Genomic DNA, 19776 nt, shown 5'->3' with positions numbered 1-19776 from the left:
ATGATAGAACCTTTTACTATGGTTCTCAAGCCATGTACTTTCATTAAATATCTACTTCAGCATTATCAGAATCTTTTTGAATTTTACATCACACCTGCTAAGCTGAGCAAGTGATATCTTGTGAAAGACAAACATTGTGTCAGATGTAAGTGACTAGAAGCAGACATGATGCATATGTTTGTGAAAGGCCCTGGGATAACATACTTTTAAAAATCTTGATAGTCACCGATGTCCGCATTAAATATGACACGTAATCCATGTTTATAGGCTATAGCAGGGACACAAACAATCGTTTTTTAAAATCTATGTGGATTACATGTTTACATATTCCACATACCTGGAAGAGTACCGCTTAGCAAGAGATGCCTCTTTAGTAAGAAGAAGTTCTCAATACTTATAACTTTGAAAAGCAACGGAGTACAAGTAGACATTCTGAACGATTTAACAATATAAAGAGTCATGTACCAGTTAATTCTTTTGATTTACTGAAATAAGAAGAAAGCCCTTATAATACAACATGTGAATGCATTCATCCATTGCCTGTTTAATTTATATCTTGACCCTTGACATATATTGATTATATTTGTTGCATTTTTATCATTCTGCCTAAAATAAATAAGTTAAGATTATTGGAAAGAAGTGTTTGGTACCACTCAAATAGTGGAAATGTTTATGTATTCCTTTGTTTATATATTTAGCAATCGTATTTGAAAACAAAAAAGAAATTGCATTACAGGTATATTGAAGTACAGAAATGTACAAGGCCTTTTTTTACACACAATTCTTCCACTATGAGCACAAATGTACGTTCTCCAATGTATATCTGAACATGTTCTTCTTTCGTACGTAATTGACATTCGGGTGTGTTAAAAAAGTTTTCCAAACTGTACTGTGGAAAAACTACAATATTTTCTTAGTGACTTTTAAAATGTGCCTTCAGTCAATTCAGCTTTTTTGATGCTCGAAAAAAGAATTGCTCACATACATATTTGTATAGTTCTTTAATTCACTATAGTTGTGTTAAAATGCTTTCCTTTCTCCAGTTTTCGATGACGAAGACGAAAACAAGCTATCTTACACTGAAATTCATCATGAATATAAAAAGCTGGTGAGTTTTGTTAGTATGTTCCTTTTTGCCTGTTTTTGTAAAATAATTTACGCAGAAATAAGTGTTCACTTTAAGCGTTTGCTATATTGCATTTCTACTAGTAGCTCTCAATATGGTTTATAGGAGTGAACTATAGACCTTAAGTTTTAAACATGCAATAATCTGTGGTTGAAACAGGTTGGTTGTGTGTACATTGATTTACCACGTAATATTTAAAGCCAAACTGGTTCCACAAGTGTGTTAAATAAGTAAGCTGTTCTTAACCTTTTGTTTTATGTGGGCGCCCACTAAATCACTACTGGGAGCTGGGTACACTGGCCTAAACACGTTCTGCGATTTGAATTTTGAACCACTAAACAAGTCTAAAAAATTCGCTAAAAAGTATACAAAAATTACATTTTATTGGGAAGGTTTGAGCTTTTTATGCTCGTAAAGCATGTTCTCTTTCTGTCAGCGCATAGCAGTGTTTCACTTCAGGCAACCAATTAATCAAGCTAGATTCTGTTTGCTGTACTTGCTCTGCCCTCACAAATGAAACTAAGGAAATTGTTGGGACACTAATGTCCCCTGAATGGCAACCAATGTGTCACTTTTATAGTGGCCCTAGTTCATGCTAACCTAGTGTGTACACATCAGTCCTAACCTGTCCCTGACAATGCGAAGACCATTACCTGTTCTGTGACCTGGAAGGGTGCACCAAGCATGCCGTCATATTGGGCAGTGAACTACTGTCCTTGCCCTGAGTTAATCCTATAAAGTGGAGATGGCAGCATATCGTGAATTTGTGGAGTGACCACACCTTTTTAGGTCTCGCTGAGCTAGCGCATGCACTGCTCTGCGAGACATTTAGTGTATGGGTTTCCAAAGTGCTGCCACAGGCTTTTGGTGGCCTAAAGCTTGTGTGCACGTGAGTGTGCACGCGCGCATCCGCCATCTGTCTTTCACAACATAACTCCCGCTTCTCTTGATCGCGATCACTTTCACTGGCTGCGCGTCCGTGTCACTTTCACGGCTGCGCGGCCAATGCTTGTTCTCATTCCCCCGTGTCCAATCTTTCCTCGTCATGTTTCCCGCTCTCCACCGTATCTGTCTCCTTCTCTCCTTTGTTTCTCACTTTTCTATGCCCCTTTCCCTCTCCGCAGCTCTCACTCTTCTCACACTAGTGCTCACCAGCTGTCGCGCGTGTTCCCTCCGAACTCACCTTCCCGCTCTTCATGCGAAGAAAAACTAGAGGCTTTTGGAAACGAAACACTTTTATGTCAAAGCAGGGAAAATGAATGCTGTATGTGTCTTTCTCAAAAAACAGATGCGGAACCCCGATTTAGTCAGCAAATGGCAGCTTTAGTGCGACTGGTATGTAGTCAAAAACAGTGTTGTGCCGGGTCGGGTCACACTCCTCATCAAGGGCGCACGGAGACTGTGTTCCTAATGACCTGGATTTTGCTTGGCCAGACTAGCCACAGTGGACCGTACCCCGTTGCACTGCCCTGTTAACACCCTGCGCACCTATGTAAGCTGCCTCTTTAATCCCATCCTGCTGAGCAAAATAGGGCGACTGCTCTGCTTCCTGCATGTACCGGCATGTTCACTTATTTTATGCAATTACATCTGAAAGATAATTCTGAACATGATTTAAAGAGAAAAAACCACAGCGGGGCGGCTGCTGTCATTACCTTATGGCATTTTTGCAAAGCACAATGCAGCTCTCTGGGTTCTGAGACACTCAGTACATAGGTAAAAAGTTGCAGAATTGTATTCGGTGGCATACTCACAAAATGTATGGAATGCTGAAATGGCACAGCCGTTTGAGATGCCCACAAAGCTGGCTCTAACTCCTGTTTCTTCCCTGTCGCCTGGGTTCTGTGACAGGGGCATGATCAGCAAGCATTGGCATAGCCAATAGTTCTCGCCTTTAAAACCTTATAAGTGGGGGGGCGTGGCCAAGATGGCGGCCTGACAAGACGTGCTCATCCCGGCACCCTGGCCCTGAACCGCGTATATCCTCCTCAATAGCTGGTTATCTCCCTGCAATCACTGAATCCCGTTTCGCTGAGCTGTGTTTGTGGCGCGCCGCTCCTGGTCGGAGAAAAGTTACGGGTGTGGCCGCCGGAATCCCTCCCTGGCCCTCTGCCGTGATCCTCGTGCGACAGAGAGCTAACATGGCGGCTGTGAGCTGAAGCGACCCTCTGTGCCTCACGGACGACGAGCGGCCAGCCGATCACCGGCGCTGTTCGGTGGACTGCCCTGCGGCGAGAGACGAGCCCCAGCATAAGCGGACGAGCACCGACGTGCAGGCGAAGCCGCCGGGCACCACGACCAGCGACGACCCAGCCACTCCCGGTGAGCCGCCCCCAAAATCGAGGCCCCGGCTTTGGGCCTGGTCCGGACGAGAGGAGAACTTGCTTGCGGCCGCGCTCCTGAACCGGGGGTCCCTGCTGTGCGCCCTGGCCAAATAGTCTGCTCTCGTGGAGGAGTGGCTGCTCTCCACCATCAGCTGCCTGACCAGGGACGCGACTGCGAGAGACAGAGGTGAGAGGCTGGAACACGGGTGGTCGCCGAAATTGAGGCCCCGGCTTTGGGCCTGGTCCGGGAGGAGGTGGGGGCCCGCCCGTAGCTGCTGCCAAGAGGGGAGACTCCTAGCCGGGTTCCCAGACACTCATCTACCTGCTCGCGGAGTAGCTGACCCCCTCCCTGAGTATACCGAGGATCGGAGGCCTGTACGCATGATGCGGGGAGCTGCCAAACTCGAGCCCCCGGCTCCGGGCCTGGTCTGGAAAGGCGGAGACCTGCCCTCAGCCCTGATGCCGGGAGAAGAGGCTTTCTACCACTGACCACGCAACGCTTGTGCACCTGGACCCGGGGGATCTCGCCCCTGCCACCCAGTGACCACCTAAATAATCTGCAGGAACTGACCTTGTAGCCCCGGCTCTGGACCTGGGAGGATCCGACCACCGCCTGACGGGAGGGGGCTCGAAGTGACCCCAAGGACTCGCACCTAGCACACGACACCGTCAGGGTCCGGAATCTCATCTGGCTTGACCAAGACGCCCACACCATAAGGTGATAGGAGGGACCCAGGATCCGAGGGGACCCGAACTCGAGCATCTCAGGGGGCCACCAGTCTCTCTAGCCTGGACACCTTTGGGGAGCTTAGCTGCTCTGGTGGTGTGCACCTACCGCTTCCCATCCACCTCAACCTTCGGGAGTCAGCGAAACAGCGGCGGTATGGCTAACGTAGGGCGCAGTGGCACTCGCACAGTCACCGACATGCTCAACAAGAGCGCCCCCAAAGGGGAGAAAAAACAGGCACCTCCCTCACCCACAACAAACACCAATGCCCAGCGGCAGGAAGATGAAGAGGCACCCATCACAAAAGCCTTCCTCGAGTCACTTTTCAATACTGTGAGGGACGATTTCCAGGCCCTGAAACAGGACCTGGCTGGGGAGCAACGCAAACTCCGCAGGGATGTCGATGGCCTGGGGGAGCGAGTGGCCGCAATGGAAGACACGGACCACGCCCGCAGCGAGGAGGTTGAACTACTACAACAGGAAGTCCTCCACCTCCGGGAGCAACAAGTGGACCTCCAAGCACACGCGGAGGACCTCAAAAACTGCTCCCGGAGAAACAACATATGGGTCAGGGGCGTGCCACTGAAAGCAGAAGGGAACAGCGTCACTTGCTACCTGCAAGATTTATTCAAAGAGATCCTCGGGGAACCAGCGGAGTTTGACATTCGCATTGACCGCGCGCATAGAGTTGGCATAGCGCGGCAGGCGCCTGCCCCACCACCGGACATTCTGGTCTATCTCCCGGACTTCCCCCTGAAAGAGCGGATTTTGAAGGAGGCCCGCCAGAAGCAGCCTCACCGCTTCCGGGATAGCCCTATAGCCCTCTTTCAAGACCTATCAGCCATCACGCTGCAGAAGAGAAGGGCCTTCAAGGTGGCCACAACATTCCTGCGCGATAATGGAGTGCCCTACTCTTAGAGTCACCCATTTAGTTTAATCTTTATAAGGAAGGGGGCTCTGCACCAACTCCGATCACTCAGTGAGACATGCGCTTTACTGGATATCGATTTGCCAGAAGATGAGGGTTCTGGAGAGGCTTCCCCGCGACGCTCACAGGACGAGCCCACACAGCGATCCAGAGGGGGATGGCAATGAGTACGTCGACAACGCCCCTCTAAGCCACTACCCAAACCTGACCCAGTGATGATGGCCCAGGAACAGGCCGCGGCCGACCAGGAGGTGGTCAAGGATACTGCAGCCCCGTCCTGAGACGCTTGATCAAGGGAGATGCCTGTATTATTTTGCCTTGAAAGGGGGGAGGGGCGGGGGAGCCACCGGGACTGCCACTGCCAGGTCTTCCTCCACGATGAAACTCTACGAACCTGAACTATGTTCCGATAGGTCCGAGACTATGGTTTGCAATTGGGGATTCCATGTTGGGGAGCGGAGGGGGGGGGTTGTTGGGCGGGGGGGAGGGGGGTTCAGGGACCAGGGGACACAGTTGGGGAACACAGGTGTGCCAGGAGGTGGGGGGAGAGGGGGGCAGTGGTGGTAGCAGGGGGTCCAATCCTTGAGGGTACGAAGCGAGCCGAGGGGTTCCCACTCGTTAGATGATGCCGCTAACTCTAGGGACTTGGAATGTTAAGGGACTGAACTCCCCCCAGAAGCGCCAGAAGGTTTGGAAATATATTATTGACCACCAGCTCGATGTTGTGGACCTTCAAGAGACCCATTTGACTAAAACGGACGACTCCCGCCTTAAGCACAAACAATTCCCACTTATTTACAGGTCGTCCACCTCCACAAAGCAGAGGGGAGTGGCCCTTATGTTCCGCTCGACCTTACATTTCCAGCCCACGGGAGTACAAAGTGATAGAGAGGGGCGCTGGGTCATGGTGAAGGGCCTCCTGCGGGGTAGATTAGGCACCTTTGTCGTACTGTATGCACCCAACTCTGGGCAGAATGGCTTCCTCCACACTCTATTGGGTAAAGTCCTGGACTTTGCGGACAGGCCTCTGCTTATTTTGGGGGACTTTAATCTGGTCTGGCAGAGGGACATGGACAGTATTCCCACTCACAGATCTGACATGGGCTCCTTTTCTCCGGAGTCGCCGCAGAAGGTTTTGGATATGGGCCTTTTTGACGCATGGCGTTTTCTATACCCCCAATCTAGAGAGTACACTTTTTTTTCACACGTTCACCGCTCATACTCCCAACTAGACCACTGTTTTTTGAGTCAATCACTCCAGGGCGACCTTCGCGAGGCCAAGATCTTTCCTTTATCGGTGTCCGAGCATAGCTTGCTCGCGGTGGGCCTCCAGTGGGCAGTGGAGAGTAAATCGGGCCCTAGCTGATACTTCCCGGCATCCTTGGTTCGGGATAAAACCTCCTGTAACACTCTGAGGGGCGCCATATCAGAGTTCCTTGCCCACAATGACACGGGGGATACCTCAGTCTTTACCACATGGGATGCTCTTAAAGCTTGTATCAGAGGGCAATGCATGGCACAGAATGCTGCGCTTAACAAGCAGCGAGCTCTTGAAAGGGAGCAATTGGAGGAGGCACTCTCCACTTTGGAGAAAGAGCACATGGAGAACCCTTCTAGGCGCGCACTACGGTAACTTACAGCCGTCAGGGGTAAGCTGAGGGCGCATTATAATAATAGAGCGGAGTACACTCTGCTAAAACTACGGCGACTGTCCTACTCCCAGGGCAACAAGGTGGGGAAGCATCTAGCCAGGCAACTTCGGGACAAGAGAGAACGGGAATACATTGGAGGGATTCGGGACGCGCAGGGCGAGCTGACACATCAAGACGACACTAAAGCCGAGCTTTTTGGCTCCTTCTACCGGTCCCTTTATTCAGGGGCATCACTAGATACTGATGCGCAGAAAGACTACTTGCAAACGTTACCGATACCCCAGGTTTCAGCGGAGTGGAATGAGGCGCTCACTGCTCCTTGTGATGGCAGCTATTAAGGCTTTGAAACCCCATAAAGCCCCGGGGACGGATAGATACACGGCCATCTTTTATAAAACCTTCGCCTCGGAACTCAGCCCGTATCTAGTCCGCCTATTCAACAGCATGGCGAATGAGGACGAGACCTCAGGTACGATGGCTGAAGCCCTGATCTCGGTCATTCACAAACCCGGGAAGGACCCCAGTGCCTGCGCCTCCTATAGCCCGATAGCTCTCCTAAACTTAGACGCGAAGCTTTACTCCTCCATCATCGCCCAGCCGCTCAATGACATGATGCCAGCACTCATACATCCGGATCAATCCGGATTCATCAAGGGACGGCAGACCCACGACAACACGAGACGGGTGATACACCTGTCCAATAAGTTCAAAATCCCGGCAGTACTGGTGGGGCTTGACGCCGAAAAGGCGTTTTGACAGGGTTGACTGGGGGTTCCTCTTTCAGACGCTGGCCGCCTTCGGCTTCTCCTCTAAATTCTTGACGATGATTCGGGCGAACTACCTTTCCCCCAGATCCAGAGTATCGGTGAATGGCCACGCATCCACCTTTGCGCACTCCCGGGGCACCAGGCAGGGCTGTCCTCTTTCGCCTCTACTTTTCGCTCTAAGCATAGAACCACTGGCACTGGCAGTGAGGGCCAACCCCGACATCCACGGCCTACCCTTCACTGGGGAAGAGCACAAAATCACTCTCTTCGCAGATGATGTCCATCTCTCCCTTTCTGACCCGGCCCGATCTCTCCCCCACGTCCAAACGGAACTGGAGCGATTTGAAGCGGTGTCGGGTTTCAAGGTCAACTATGGTAAATCCTACGCCCTTAATCTCACACTTCCCCAGTCGGAGGTCTGCCGTCTCGCGACGTTAATACGCCTTCCATGGGCCAGTTCTTCTATTCTTTATCTGGGAGTTCACCTGACACCCACGCTGGGGAAACTCTACTCTGCCAACTTCCCTCCCTTGCTAACTAAGATTCAGGCCGACTTGAACCGCTGGAAGCCACTGTTCATATCTTGGCTAGGGAGCATTCATGCGATCAAGATGTCCCTTCTCCCCAAGCTTCTATACTTGTTCCAGGCCCTGCCCATTGAACTAGACAGAGAATTTTTCCGGCGAGTAAAATCCATGATGCTACGCTTCATCTGGCAGGGGGGTCGTGCGCGCTTCTCCTTCGCCGCACTACGTAGACTGAAGACAGATGGGGGTGGGGCTACCCGATATGCATCTCTACTATAAAGCGGCACAGCTTCGAGTGCTAGTGGAATGGTCACAGCAGGAGTCGGAAAAACATTGGCTACATATGGAGCGTTGCAGGGAGGACTATCTGGGACCTAGTGTGGAAGCCCAAGAGTGACAGGCCCCAAAATGCTTACATCAGTACCCCTACCCGTACCACCTTGGGGGTTTGGGACTCTATCTCCGGGGACGATAGGTGAACTACATTTCCCTCTCCCTTTACACCTCTACATTTTAATCCTGCTTTTCCCCCAGCAGCATCTGAGGGGCCCTTTGACGCATGGAGGGAGGGGGGTTGTCTAGCTCTTACACACCTATTCTACATCTTTGACCCACTCACCTTCGATAACTGTAAGAGGGACTATGGGATTCAGGAGAATGAACGCTACCACCACGCTCAGCTACTCCACTGGGCATTGTCTCCCCCAGTGAGAGATGCAGCCACACGCCCCCTCACAAAGTTTGAAGCCTTTCTGACCAAAACCTCCTCCATGAAAGGTGTTATCACCTTTATTTATGGGTTCTTACTCGCCACGGCAACCACATCCAGACCCCGTTACATGTCCGTGTGGGAGGGAGTCCTTCAACGGGACATCACAGATGCAGAATGGTCACACCTATGGTCAGACATATCCAAGTTCAACCACTCCGTGGAACTTAGGGAAGCACACATGAAAACCATGATGGATTGGTATCTTCACCCAGTCAAACTGCGACAGATATTTCCTAACACTTCCGATAAATGCTGAAGGGGTTGTGAGCTGTTGGGAGATTTCCTGCACATCTGGTGGGATTGTCCTATCATTCGCCCATACTGGGAGGAAATTCTTGCCCAAATTAAAGAGATACTGGGGTACCCCATTCCTACCTCGATAGCCACTACCTTGATTCATGTTCTTCGACGTAGCTACCACCACTAGGGAGGGGGAGGGCCGAGGGGGGAGTTATGGGTTTTGTTGTTCTTTCCATGCATTTCACATGAGCTCTTCCCGCGGCATTGCCCCCCGGGGTACTTGCATGCAGCTGGGCGCTGTCTGACCTGGCACGGGGTGGGATCTGTAGACCCCTGTCCAGGGCACATAGATCTCTGCTAACCTGCCATAGAGGCCGTTGTCAGACTGTAGTTGACCCCCCGCTAACCACAAGGAGCACCTGGAGTCCACCCGCAGGTCAGATACGTTGCCTGTAGAAGTATTATGCTATCTATTGGGGGTCTGGGCAAGACTACTCTCCTAGTGTAAGGGGTGCATGGGGGTGGAAGAAATGCTATCCCCTGTGTGGGACAATGTGCGGGATTGTTGCATCTTCTTCTTATTTTTGAATCTCAATAAAAAAAACTTTGGAAAAAAACAGAAAGAAAAACCTTATAAGTGTTTAGCCATGCAACACTTGATGTTGTTGCACCAAGGATATTGTGCCGGATAACTAAACACTTATAAGGTCCCAAAGGCGAGACCTATTGACTATGCCAATGCTTGTTCTCTGTGTCTGCGAGAGTGTGTGTGAGAGAGAGAGAGAGAGAATAAGAGAGAGAGAGGGAACGAGAGAGAGAGAGAGAATGAGAGGGAGAGAGAACACACACGTGTGTACACACTTGTTGAGTAGGACCCATTTTAGGCGCCCCTGGTTTGACATAGCACAAGATAATGGATGAGGATAGTTTCCCAGACAGTGAAAGTGTATTTCCTGCATCCCTTTTTATGTTTTTTTTAATTATGGAAAAGTACCTTATCTGATCAAATGTATTAACAAGCAATAGGTAAATTACAATGTCTTTTATTTATCTGTTTGTTTTTAAAACATAAATAAAAGGCATTGTCATTTACAATGCTAATAGCTTAAACTCTCACAAATGTGAGAACTATCGCACTGCACATGCTTGTGTTACTAAAGCTGCACTTCTGTAGTTTGACGGTATAGGACTAAACAATATTTTCAAAAGGTTGTCTGACTAAACCATGCTTTGCAATTTCAATAGTAATCAGGTTGAAAAATGAAGAGCTTTGATTTGTTCTTTTCTTACAAATATTATGTGAACTCGTAAAATTATTGCAATCACTACAACACACAAAACCCTGCGTGCATTTCTACAACTATCCTGCAATAGAAAATAATTTGAGTGTTCAGTGCTGTTCAGATGATACTAGAGGGTGTAATAAAGTGAGTCGGGCAGGAGGTGCCTCCTGATCCCAAGATCTTTGACTGGGTTGTGGTGTTGTGCATTACGTTAAACAGCATATCTGTCCAAAGGGAGAGACTAGCATACATTACAAGAGTCCCGAAACTACCACGCAATGGCATGTTGCATATGGTTAAAAGAAGAAAAACATGTAAAAAATGAAGCAAAAAGAGCCTGTAGAGCGTTTAGGCTGAGTTTAAGGCACAGTAATACCTTTGGATTGAGTTAGAGCTATTCGAGCCTGCAGCGTGAGCTGCAGCGCTCCTAATGTGTGCCGGGATGGTTAAAAGCGCTACAATAGCCTGTAGAGCGATTAGGCTGAGTGTAAGGTACAGTAATACCTTTGGGTCGAGTTTGCGCTATACGAGCCGGCAGCGTGAGCTGTAGCCCTCCTAATGTGTGCCGGCATGGTTTAAAGCTCTACAATAGCCTGTAGAGCGCTTAGACGGCGTGTAAGGCACAGTAATACCTTTGTGTTAAGTTTGCGCTATATACGAGCCTGCAGCTTGAGCCGCAGAGCTTCTAAGGTGTGCTGGCATGGTAACAAGCACTACAATAGCCTGTGGAGCGATTAGGCTGAGTGTAAGGCACAGTAATACCTTTGGGTTGAGTTTGCGCTATACGAGCCTGCAGAGTGAGCTGCAGCGCTCCTAATGTGTGCCGGGATGGTTAAAAGCGCTACAATAGCCTGTAGAGCGATTAGGCTGAGTGTAAGGTACAGTAATACCTTTGGGTCGAGTTTGCACTATACGAGCCGGCAGCGTGAGCTGTAGCCCTCCTAATGTGTGCCGGCATGGTTTAAAGCTCTACAATAGCCTGTAGAGCGCTTAGACGGCGTGTAAGGCACAGTAATACCTTTGTGTTAAGTTTGCGCTATATACGAGCCTGCAGCTTGAGCCGCAGAGCTTCTAAGGTGTGCTGGCATGGTAACAAGCACTACAATAGCCTGTGGAGCGATTAGGCTGAGTGTAAGGCACAGTAATACCTTTGGGTTGAGTTTGCGCTATACGAGCCTGCAGAGTGAGCTGCAGCGCTCCTAATGTGTGTCGGGATGGTTATATAAGGGGGTGGTGATGGACGGAGCATCTGAACCAATCAAACACTCACACCCAGTCAACAGATCTGGGTATAATCCATCACCGTTCTTTAGCCCACTCTGCCACCCCAGTTCAGACATGGCCATATGCAAATCAGTCTGACCCTGTGCCTCATGGGAACAGTCCAGCCCGAACTGCCAAGCCATGCCTTCCCTGGACCGGAAACAAGCTTCCGAGGACCGGTTTCTGGCATTTCTGCCGTCTTCAGCTCGGCTTGCTTGAATCCAGTGGCAAAGTGAGCAAGGGACTCACATCTGAGCATACCATGCCAACTTATGGCGAACAAAGTGGTACAAAAGAGGGTGGTGATGGACGGAGCATCTGAACCAATCAAACACTCACACCCAGTCAACAGATCTGGGTATAATCCATCACCGTTCTTTAGCCCACTCTACCACCCCAGTTCAGACATGGCCATATGCAAATCAGTCTGACCCTGTGCCTCATGGGAACAGTCCAGCCCGAACTGCCAAGCCATGCCTTCCCTGCACCGGAAACAAGCTTCCGAGGACCGGTTATAAGCACTACAATAGACTGTAGAGCGATTAGGCTGAGTGTAAGGCACAGTAATACCTTTGGGTTGAATTTGTAGAGCGCAAGTAGCACTCCAAATGTGTGGCAGGACAGTCACAAGCGCTGCAACACCTTCGGGTTGAGTCAGCACAGGAAGAGAGGAAAAGTGGGACAGAGGAGGCGAGGGGAGGAAGCTGAGGGGAGGGTGGAGGCGAAGTAGGTGTTTTAAAGAAGGGAGGAGAGATGGGATGATGGCAGACCTAGCCCTGCAGCTGTGTCTGGTTACATGCTGGCACTAGGAAGATCCTGCTCTCACAGCCTGGGGAGCGAGCCCCCTCACCCCCGCAGAGCACTCAATAGTGTCCAGGAATTGGCTTCGCACAACATGCAGCGAGAGGCCGACTTGCCCATTTTATCCAGCTTGCCATAACGTCAGAATGTAAAACGCATTCTTTCGGATGATCTTGAATATCTTGAAAGGGAGGCTTATTTCTCATTTTCTCTTTGTCACAAAACGCACCTCTAATGTAGTCTGAAAGCTGCAGAGCCTACATGCAAATTACTTGTTTCACAGAGTTCCCCCGCCTCTGGGTGGCTTGCTCTGCTTTATAACATTAAAACGGTGTGAGGGGGATGCATAGTGCCTGCCTGCCTGTGCAGTGCAGTGTGTGCGCGGGGTGGTTAAAAGCTCCACAATAGACTGTAGAGCGATTTGGCTGAGTATAAGGCACAGTAATACCTTTGGGTTGAGTTTGCGCTATACAAGCCTGCAGACTGAGCTGCAGCGCTCCTAATGTGTGCCTGGATGGTTTAAAGTGCTACAATTGCCTGTAGAGCGATTAGGCTGAGTGTAAGGCACAGTAATATCTTTGGGTTGAGTTTGTGCTATACGAGCCTGCAGAGTGAGCTGCAGCGCTCCTAATGTGTGCCGGGATGGTTAAAAGCGCTACAATAGCCTGTAGAGCGATTAGGCCGAGTGTTAGGCACAGTAATACCTTTGGGTTGAGTTTGCGCTATACGAGCCTGCCGTTTGAGCTGCAGCGTTCCTAATGTGTGCCCAGATGGTTAAAAGTGCTACAATTGCCTGTAGAGCAATTAGGCTGAGTGTAAGGCACAGTAATACCTTTGGGTTGAGTTTGCGCTATACGAACCTGCAGAGTGAGCTGCAGCGCACCTAATGTGTGCCGGGATGGTTAAAAGCGCTACAATAGCCTGTAGAGCGATTAGGCTGAGTGTAAGGCACAGTAATACCTTTGGGTTGAGTTTGCGCTGTACGAGCCTGCAGTGTGAGCTGCAGCGTTCCTAATGTGTGCCCGGATGGTTAAAAGCGCTACAATAGCCTGTAGAGCGATTAGGCTGAGTGTAAGGCACAGTAATACTCTTCGGGTTGAGTTTGCGCTATACAAGCCTGCAGAGTGAGCTGCAGCGCTCCTCATGTGTGCCGGGATGGTTACAAGCGCTACAATAGCCTGTGGAGCGATTAGGCTGAGTGTAAGGCACAGTAATACCTTCGGGTTGAGTTTGTAGAGAGCAAGTAGCACTCCACATGTGTGGCAGGACAGTCACAAGAGCTGCAACACCTTTGGGTTGAGTCAGCACAGGAAGAGAGGAAAAATGGGACAGAGGAGGTGAGGGAGGAAGCTGAGGGGAGGGTGGAAGCGAAGTAGGTGTAAAAAAGGGAGGAGAGCTGGGATGACGGCGGACCTAGCCCTGAAGTTGCGTCTGGTTACATGCTGGCACTAGGAAGATCCTGCTCTCACAGCCTGGGGAGCGAGCCCCCTCACCCCCGCAGAGCACTCAATAGTGTCCAGGAATTGGCTGCGAAGAACATGCAGCGAGAGGCCGACTTACGCATTTTATCCAGCTTGCCATAATGTCAGATTGTAAAACGCATTCTTTCGGATGATCTCAAATTTCTTGAAAGGCAGGCTTATTTCCTCTTTGTGGTGACCAAACGCACCTCTAATGCAGTCTGAAAGCTGCAGGGCCTACATGCAAATGAAGTGTTTTGCAGAGTTCCCCCGTCTCTGGTGGCGTGCCCTGCTTTTAACATTAAAACGGTGGGAGAGGGATGCACAGTGCCTGTCGTGTAGTGCGCATAAGCTGCAAAGAGCTAGAAGAAAAGAAAAAAAAGCCTGCGAGTGGTGCGCATGCGCGCCAACTGCAAAGAATTCAAGGAATGCAGCAGGCACAGTGCGGGGCCGCTGCTCGCACCTGAGCTCCCTAGGCCAGGAACGAGAGAAGGCGGGACATGCAGCCGCCGTTGGCCAATTGCGTGCAGTCTTTCGTAGAAGCCTCGCAGAGCAGCGCATGCGCGCTGACTCAGGCAAGACCTACAAAGGGCAGTATAGTACTTTTGAAGATTTGCAATAAAATGCCAAAACATAATCAAATACACTAGAGAATGGCACCAAATTCATCAGTAATCCCTGAGCTGCAATCAACATTTAGGTATACAGGTGTAAAAATCTCCAATTCACATAAAGTGACAGTGCATCCTCATATTTAACTATGTTCCTCATACTAACACATCTTTAAGCTTTTATTATAACACATAAAATGTCTGTGGTTAATTTGTCAGTTCTTATAAGTCCAACTCCCCCATTCATTTTGAGTATGTCAGCAGGCTATTCATCCTTGCATTTTGCCAACATTCATGCTGAATCATTTTCTCACTTTAGTTGCCCATTCATTTTAGGACTGGCTTGAGATTTCTAGTGAGTTGTTATCAATGAACAAGCAAACAGCATAGCAATGTCAATAATTATTTTTGCATTGTCATCTACAAAAGCTGACAAATTTGTTAAACCCCAGGTGCCTTTTTTGGTAATCCTGGAATAGCCTTTTGAATGATGTTTCTAACTGTGTCAAAGATTCTGTTCCAAAATACTGCCAAGGCATTGCAAGACCAACACATGTTCATCCAATCTCTTTCTAGATGCAGTGGTTGCTGAGGAAAACATTTTGCTTATGGTGTGTGATATATATTAAAGCGTCCATCCATTTAAAAAAAAAAAAAAGCCATGTGATATAATTTTGCCCCTTTCAGTCTAGAGTAGGCAAATCGGAAGTAGCTTTCCTGAGTAGGCAAATCAGAAGTAGCTTTCCCACTGTGTGTTATCTAAAGGTAAACCAGTACGTCTCACCAGTCATAAAGTGTGCCTTTGGCACAGTTTCCTATACAAAAACTTACTGAAAAGTTTTCTTTAGCTCCAGAAACCACCCCTTTTACTAGGTTGCTAAAACTTGAAACCCTTTCTTTTGACAGTTCATGTTCAATTGAGTTTATTTGAACATATAGAAAACGATAAAGATTGTTAGCATTTCTCAGAAAAAAGCCTTTGAAAATTCTTTAGTCTGGCACTTTCGCGATTTGAGCTATTCCTAGATGTGTCCTTTTTCTATTAATCTCTTCTATGAAACCCAATGCTCTATAATGGCAGACAGACAGGGGGGTTTCTGCATGGACTAAGGGAATTTCATTAATCGTAAAATATTTTTGCCTCTTGGCCTTATGTATACTTTAGAGACTTGTATATAACCTTATGGCTTTTAATAAAGCAAGGTATATTGTGTGGGTCATATTTACTGAACATGTTTTTTTGTAGTGAATTATCAAAATAGGAAGATCTCATTGCGAATTGGCACATCTGTAATACAGAGGATGCATATAATATAGAAGAAAGTCATAAAGGCTTAATCTGGCTTTTTCACTTGGGGGTCGCTTACGATGCCGTTTGGAAGGGCTCTGAATCGGATTCAGGTTTGCCGAATAAGATTTGCAACCCTTGTTTGAGACAAAATCGTGCATACTTCCCAATGACCGATTACTATGCCCATAAACTGTTAGGACTGTCCGAATCGGTTCCGAAAGGCATTCGGACAGGTCGCTTCTTTCTGAGCTGAATCGTACAGCTCTATTGACTCTGTTTCCGAGTGAGCGATTTCGATGACCAAATCGGACAGCCGTTCTGAATCAGTTTCTCTGGAAAAATCGCTGCCGGAATCTGTCTTTGGGGGCTCTTAGCAGGCCCTCTATCACGCGGGGCCGTCCGAATCAGGGCCATGGGGGTACCCAAGGGACCCCCCTTTCCAACCATGCACAGTGTGTCAGGCACCAAGGGGTTCCCGCCACAGTGTGCACAATTTTTCCCAGTCACCCCTTTTGTCAATGGGAGCCTGTGTTCTCGTTTGGAACACGGGCTCCCATTAAAGTCAATGGGTGACCGACCGAATCGTATCCAGAAGCATCCGGATACATCCAAATTGTTCCGTCGGACTCTCCCAATCCGAGTCGTCCAGGAAGCATTCCGAGACCTATTTAATAGGAATGCTTTCCGACTGAGCTCGTAATCGGCCCCATAGTTGTAAAACTTTCCCGTTCACTTGAAGCAGTTTCCTTTCTAATTTATCAAAAAAGAAGAATCTAACTTACAAGAATTAGTAAAAAAATAAAATAAAAATATAGGTAGAATCTACATCTAAATTAGTGCTATCCATCCAGTGACTGAAATGGGAGCAAGGTTACCATAGCTGAAAAAGATTTAAAGTATTTTTCATTAAGGGATTATAATGACTAAATAATAGATTGTCTGATTGTTCTGGATAGAGAGCACTACATTTTCTTTTCGAGTCTTTTAAAAATAATTTTCCTTTACTATTGATGGCAGATGTCAGGACGTTGTATTAAATAATAGACATTCATCTTAGTTTAATTATTTTTCTAGCCCCCAACCGCAGTGTATAATTTATTTGCTTGTAGGGCTGGATAGAGTTTTATATTTGGAATCCTAGGAAGGGGTGTTGAAATAGTATTGTTCAGACAAATGTATTGAGCCAATGGTTAGATGGAAAGGACAATCCTGACTGGTCCCCTTTGAAGACATATTTGCCTGGCATATTGACTATTGACATTTACTTGTCTGGATGTCCCTTGGTATAGTGTGGATACTGACCTTGTGAGCAGGGGAGGAAACAGATTTTTGTTGTGAATATTGGGAAAATGTCAAACTCGGGAGGTCAAGGTTTTTTGTACGTCTTACAGAATGACTGCTGCTGGAATTGATTCTTTAGTGACCACATCAATGAATTTAGACATGAAGTGAGTGCTGGCGATTAGGCTCCTACCAGTATTAAAACTAATTTGGTCTTTCGAAATAGGATGAGGAGCACTAATGTTTATGAGGGTTACCAAATGTTTTGTAATTATATTGTAATCTGAATTGTGTGTTATTAGCCTGTATGGTGTGGGCTCTGTGTGTGATTTTCCAATTTTCAAGAAGCCAACAATCGTGCCCTTACAGAATGAACCAGAAACCAGTCCACCTTCCAGTATGGAATTGAAAAGAATAGATAGGGGGCTTGATGAGAGAGTATGTAAATGTTTTCTGAAATTTAAAGCAAAAAAAGTCTTCCTCATGGATTTTTACAACTGGTCAGCTGTTTTATTAACTCTTTCACCTCAGTTTCGGATATCGGTTTTATTGAAAGTGCTGCAGCTATGGTGCTAGGGCTGGAAGTCATAACTGCTGGAGAAACTGATGTATCTGCTTCTTGAAACCTAATCCACCTACCTGAGGCTCATGATATAATTTGTATAGAATCGTAAAAATACATTTTTAATTCCTTCAGTGTCTTCCATAAATTGATTCAAGTTTGAATCCTTCATTCAAGATATCAAATTTTGACTCCTTTTCCCCTTTGAGCTCCAACCTAAAAGAAATCTCATGGCCTTCCCTTTCTCATAAACCTGCTGCATAAATGTCTGGTTGTTATCAATTTCTGCTGAAGATAAAAATCTTCTTATTTTTATCTTCATCTCCTGGCAGTTCATAAGTGAAGAATCAGATCTATATAACATCGCTGTTTGATATGCTGCATTTAACTCTACGTGAATAGAATGTAGTGCTGCTATTACTTTTGTTTGCTTTCAGTGATATAAGCGCCTTGTCCCTGTAAAAATGTCTTAGAACTAAGCAGTTTACATTTATGTTTCTTCTGTAGCTTTTATACGCTACTTAGAAGAGAGCGGATCATTCATGCAATTAAACATTAACATTTTGTGCAATGTAGACCAATTGGTATACCTTCAGCAACTACATTCAGGAGCCAGCTTTTTTGTCCAGGTTAGAAGGATAAAGAAATTACTTTTATGGGGGCTAGGTATTCTTTTTAATATTTGTATTTTGAATGAATGATAGAAACACTCCCCTAATTTCGTCTTAAAATCCTCCTATAGTGTAGCTTTACCAACTATAGACTCCTGTGTAAAGCAGTCTTTAATTTCTAAATTAATTTCCATCCGAAACAGCCCACTGGTTCCCGATTTGCACTTTACCTCCGTCATGGCACCTAACTCTGTCACGGCATCCTGAAGCTCTCCCAGAAGCTGCTGGGGGTTTCTTCTCCACGTCAATGGTCTCTTATCGCAGCACAGCGGCATTCAAAACATAAGGAGCAGCGTTATCACTATTTGCAATTCTCAGTGTATCCCTGTTTGCTGTTCTGATGCAGGGATTTTGGGCTATTCTGGTTCTCTTCCCTTACAGGTCGGGGAGAATCGTATATACAAGTGACTTTAGAGTCAACCCCCCGTTAGCTCTAATTTAATTTGTCATAATGAGCTAGGCTTGCCTTATCTGAAGGATCACATTAAACTGGCACCCATCATATCATGGATTTTGGTTTAACCAACCCTGAAAGCTGGCCTGATAATAGAGGTAATTTAATTGACTCCAGCAGGATAGGGGATCTTCAAAGCTTATGCTGCCTCATCTCTAAAAGATCTTGGCCTCCCACAGGTATTTGGTTTTTCCAGCTCATATAAGATCTGTAGATAAATAGGTGGTAAAATCGTTTTTAAGGGAAGGATATCAGTGTTGCAAGGTTACAGTTCTCAGTTATTGGGCTCTGTAAGAAATTGGGGGCATGGGGTCCTATTTAACTTGGAAATGGGAACGGTCACTTCTCTTTAGCTTTATAGTAAATAAGGTCCACCACCTGCTCTAGTTTCCTTTATGTTATTCTAATTTCACCTCATGGGGCACGTGTCCCCGCGATGGTGCCTCGGAACAAACCCTTCTTCAGATTGTCTTTTTTTGCAAATGCTATAGGTTACATTCTAATCCTAATAATTACCGTTTTTAGGAGCTATCACTTTGATCAGTGTAAGGTGGCCCTGAGATGTTTGCAATTATTAAGTAATGTGGAAGTTTGTTATTGAGTTGGATTATTTCTGAAGTTAGTCGTTTTTTTCAAGTAAAAAGTATGTAATAATGATTTATCATAATGGGCTATAAATTATTCATACATTTTAATAAATTTCTCTATATTTATTTAAGCGTGTTTTTAGCTTTGCTTTTATGTGTACCTATGGTATGCAAATAAAGAGTTGATAAAAAAATAAAAAGGATCGCATTGAACAGTCTGACAGGGCAAAACAGGGAAGGGTGTGGGGTTAGGTGAGACACTCAAGGCTGGATACGGTAGAGAAATGGGTGGCTGGACAGAGGGTGGTGCAGTGAGGTGGGAGGCAAAATAGAAAAGGAAATGATTACCCCTGTAAAAATTAGGTGTGTGCAGAGTTAGATGCGCAGTAGAAAAGATAGAAAAAGGTGGCATATGTTGCCTGCTCCATTTAAAGTGAGCAGTTGTAGAA

At 47.0% G+C, this 19776-nt stretch overlaps 1 protein-coding gene across 3 annotated transcripts in view; it reads left to right on the top strand.

The window, feature by feature from the left end:
- CFAP36 (cilia and flagella associated protein 36) overlaps positions 1-19776 on the top strand; it is a 343167-nt gene that overhangs the window by 9073 nt on the left and 314318 nt on the right. For all 3 annotated transcript variants that reach the window (XM_078649320.1, XM_078649319.1, XM_078649318.1), the window contains exon 2: positions 1044-1108. In XM_078649320.1, coding sequence (XP_078505446.1) covers positions 1044-1108 — 65 coding nt within the window. The remainder of the gene's footprint in view (positions 1-1043; positions 1109-19776) is intronic.

Source organism: Lissotriton helveticus, chromosome 6, assembly GCF_964261635.1.
Source record: "Lissotriton helveticus chromosome 6, aLisHel1.1, whole genome shotgun sequence".
NCBI classification, from domain to species: domain Eukaryota; kingdom Metazoa; phylum Chordata; class Amphibia; order Caudata; family Salamandridae; genus Lissotriton; species Lissotriton helveticus.
Note: the sequence above shows the minus strand (reverse complement) of the source record. Positions and strands in the feature narration are given on the sequence as shown.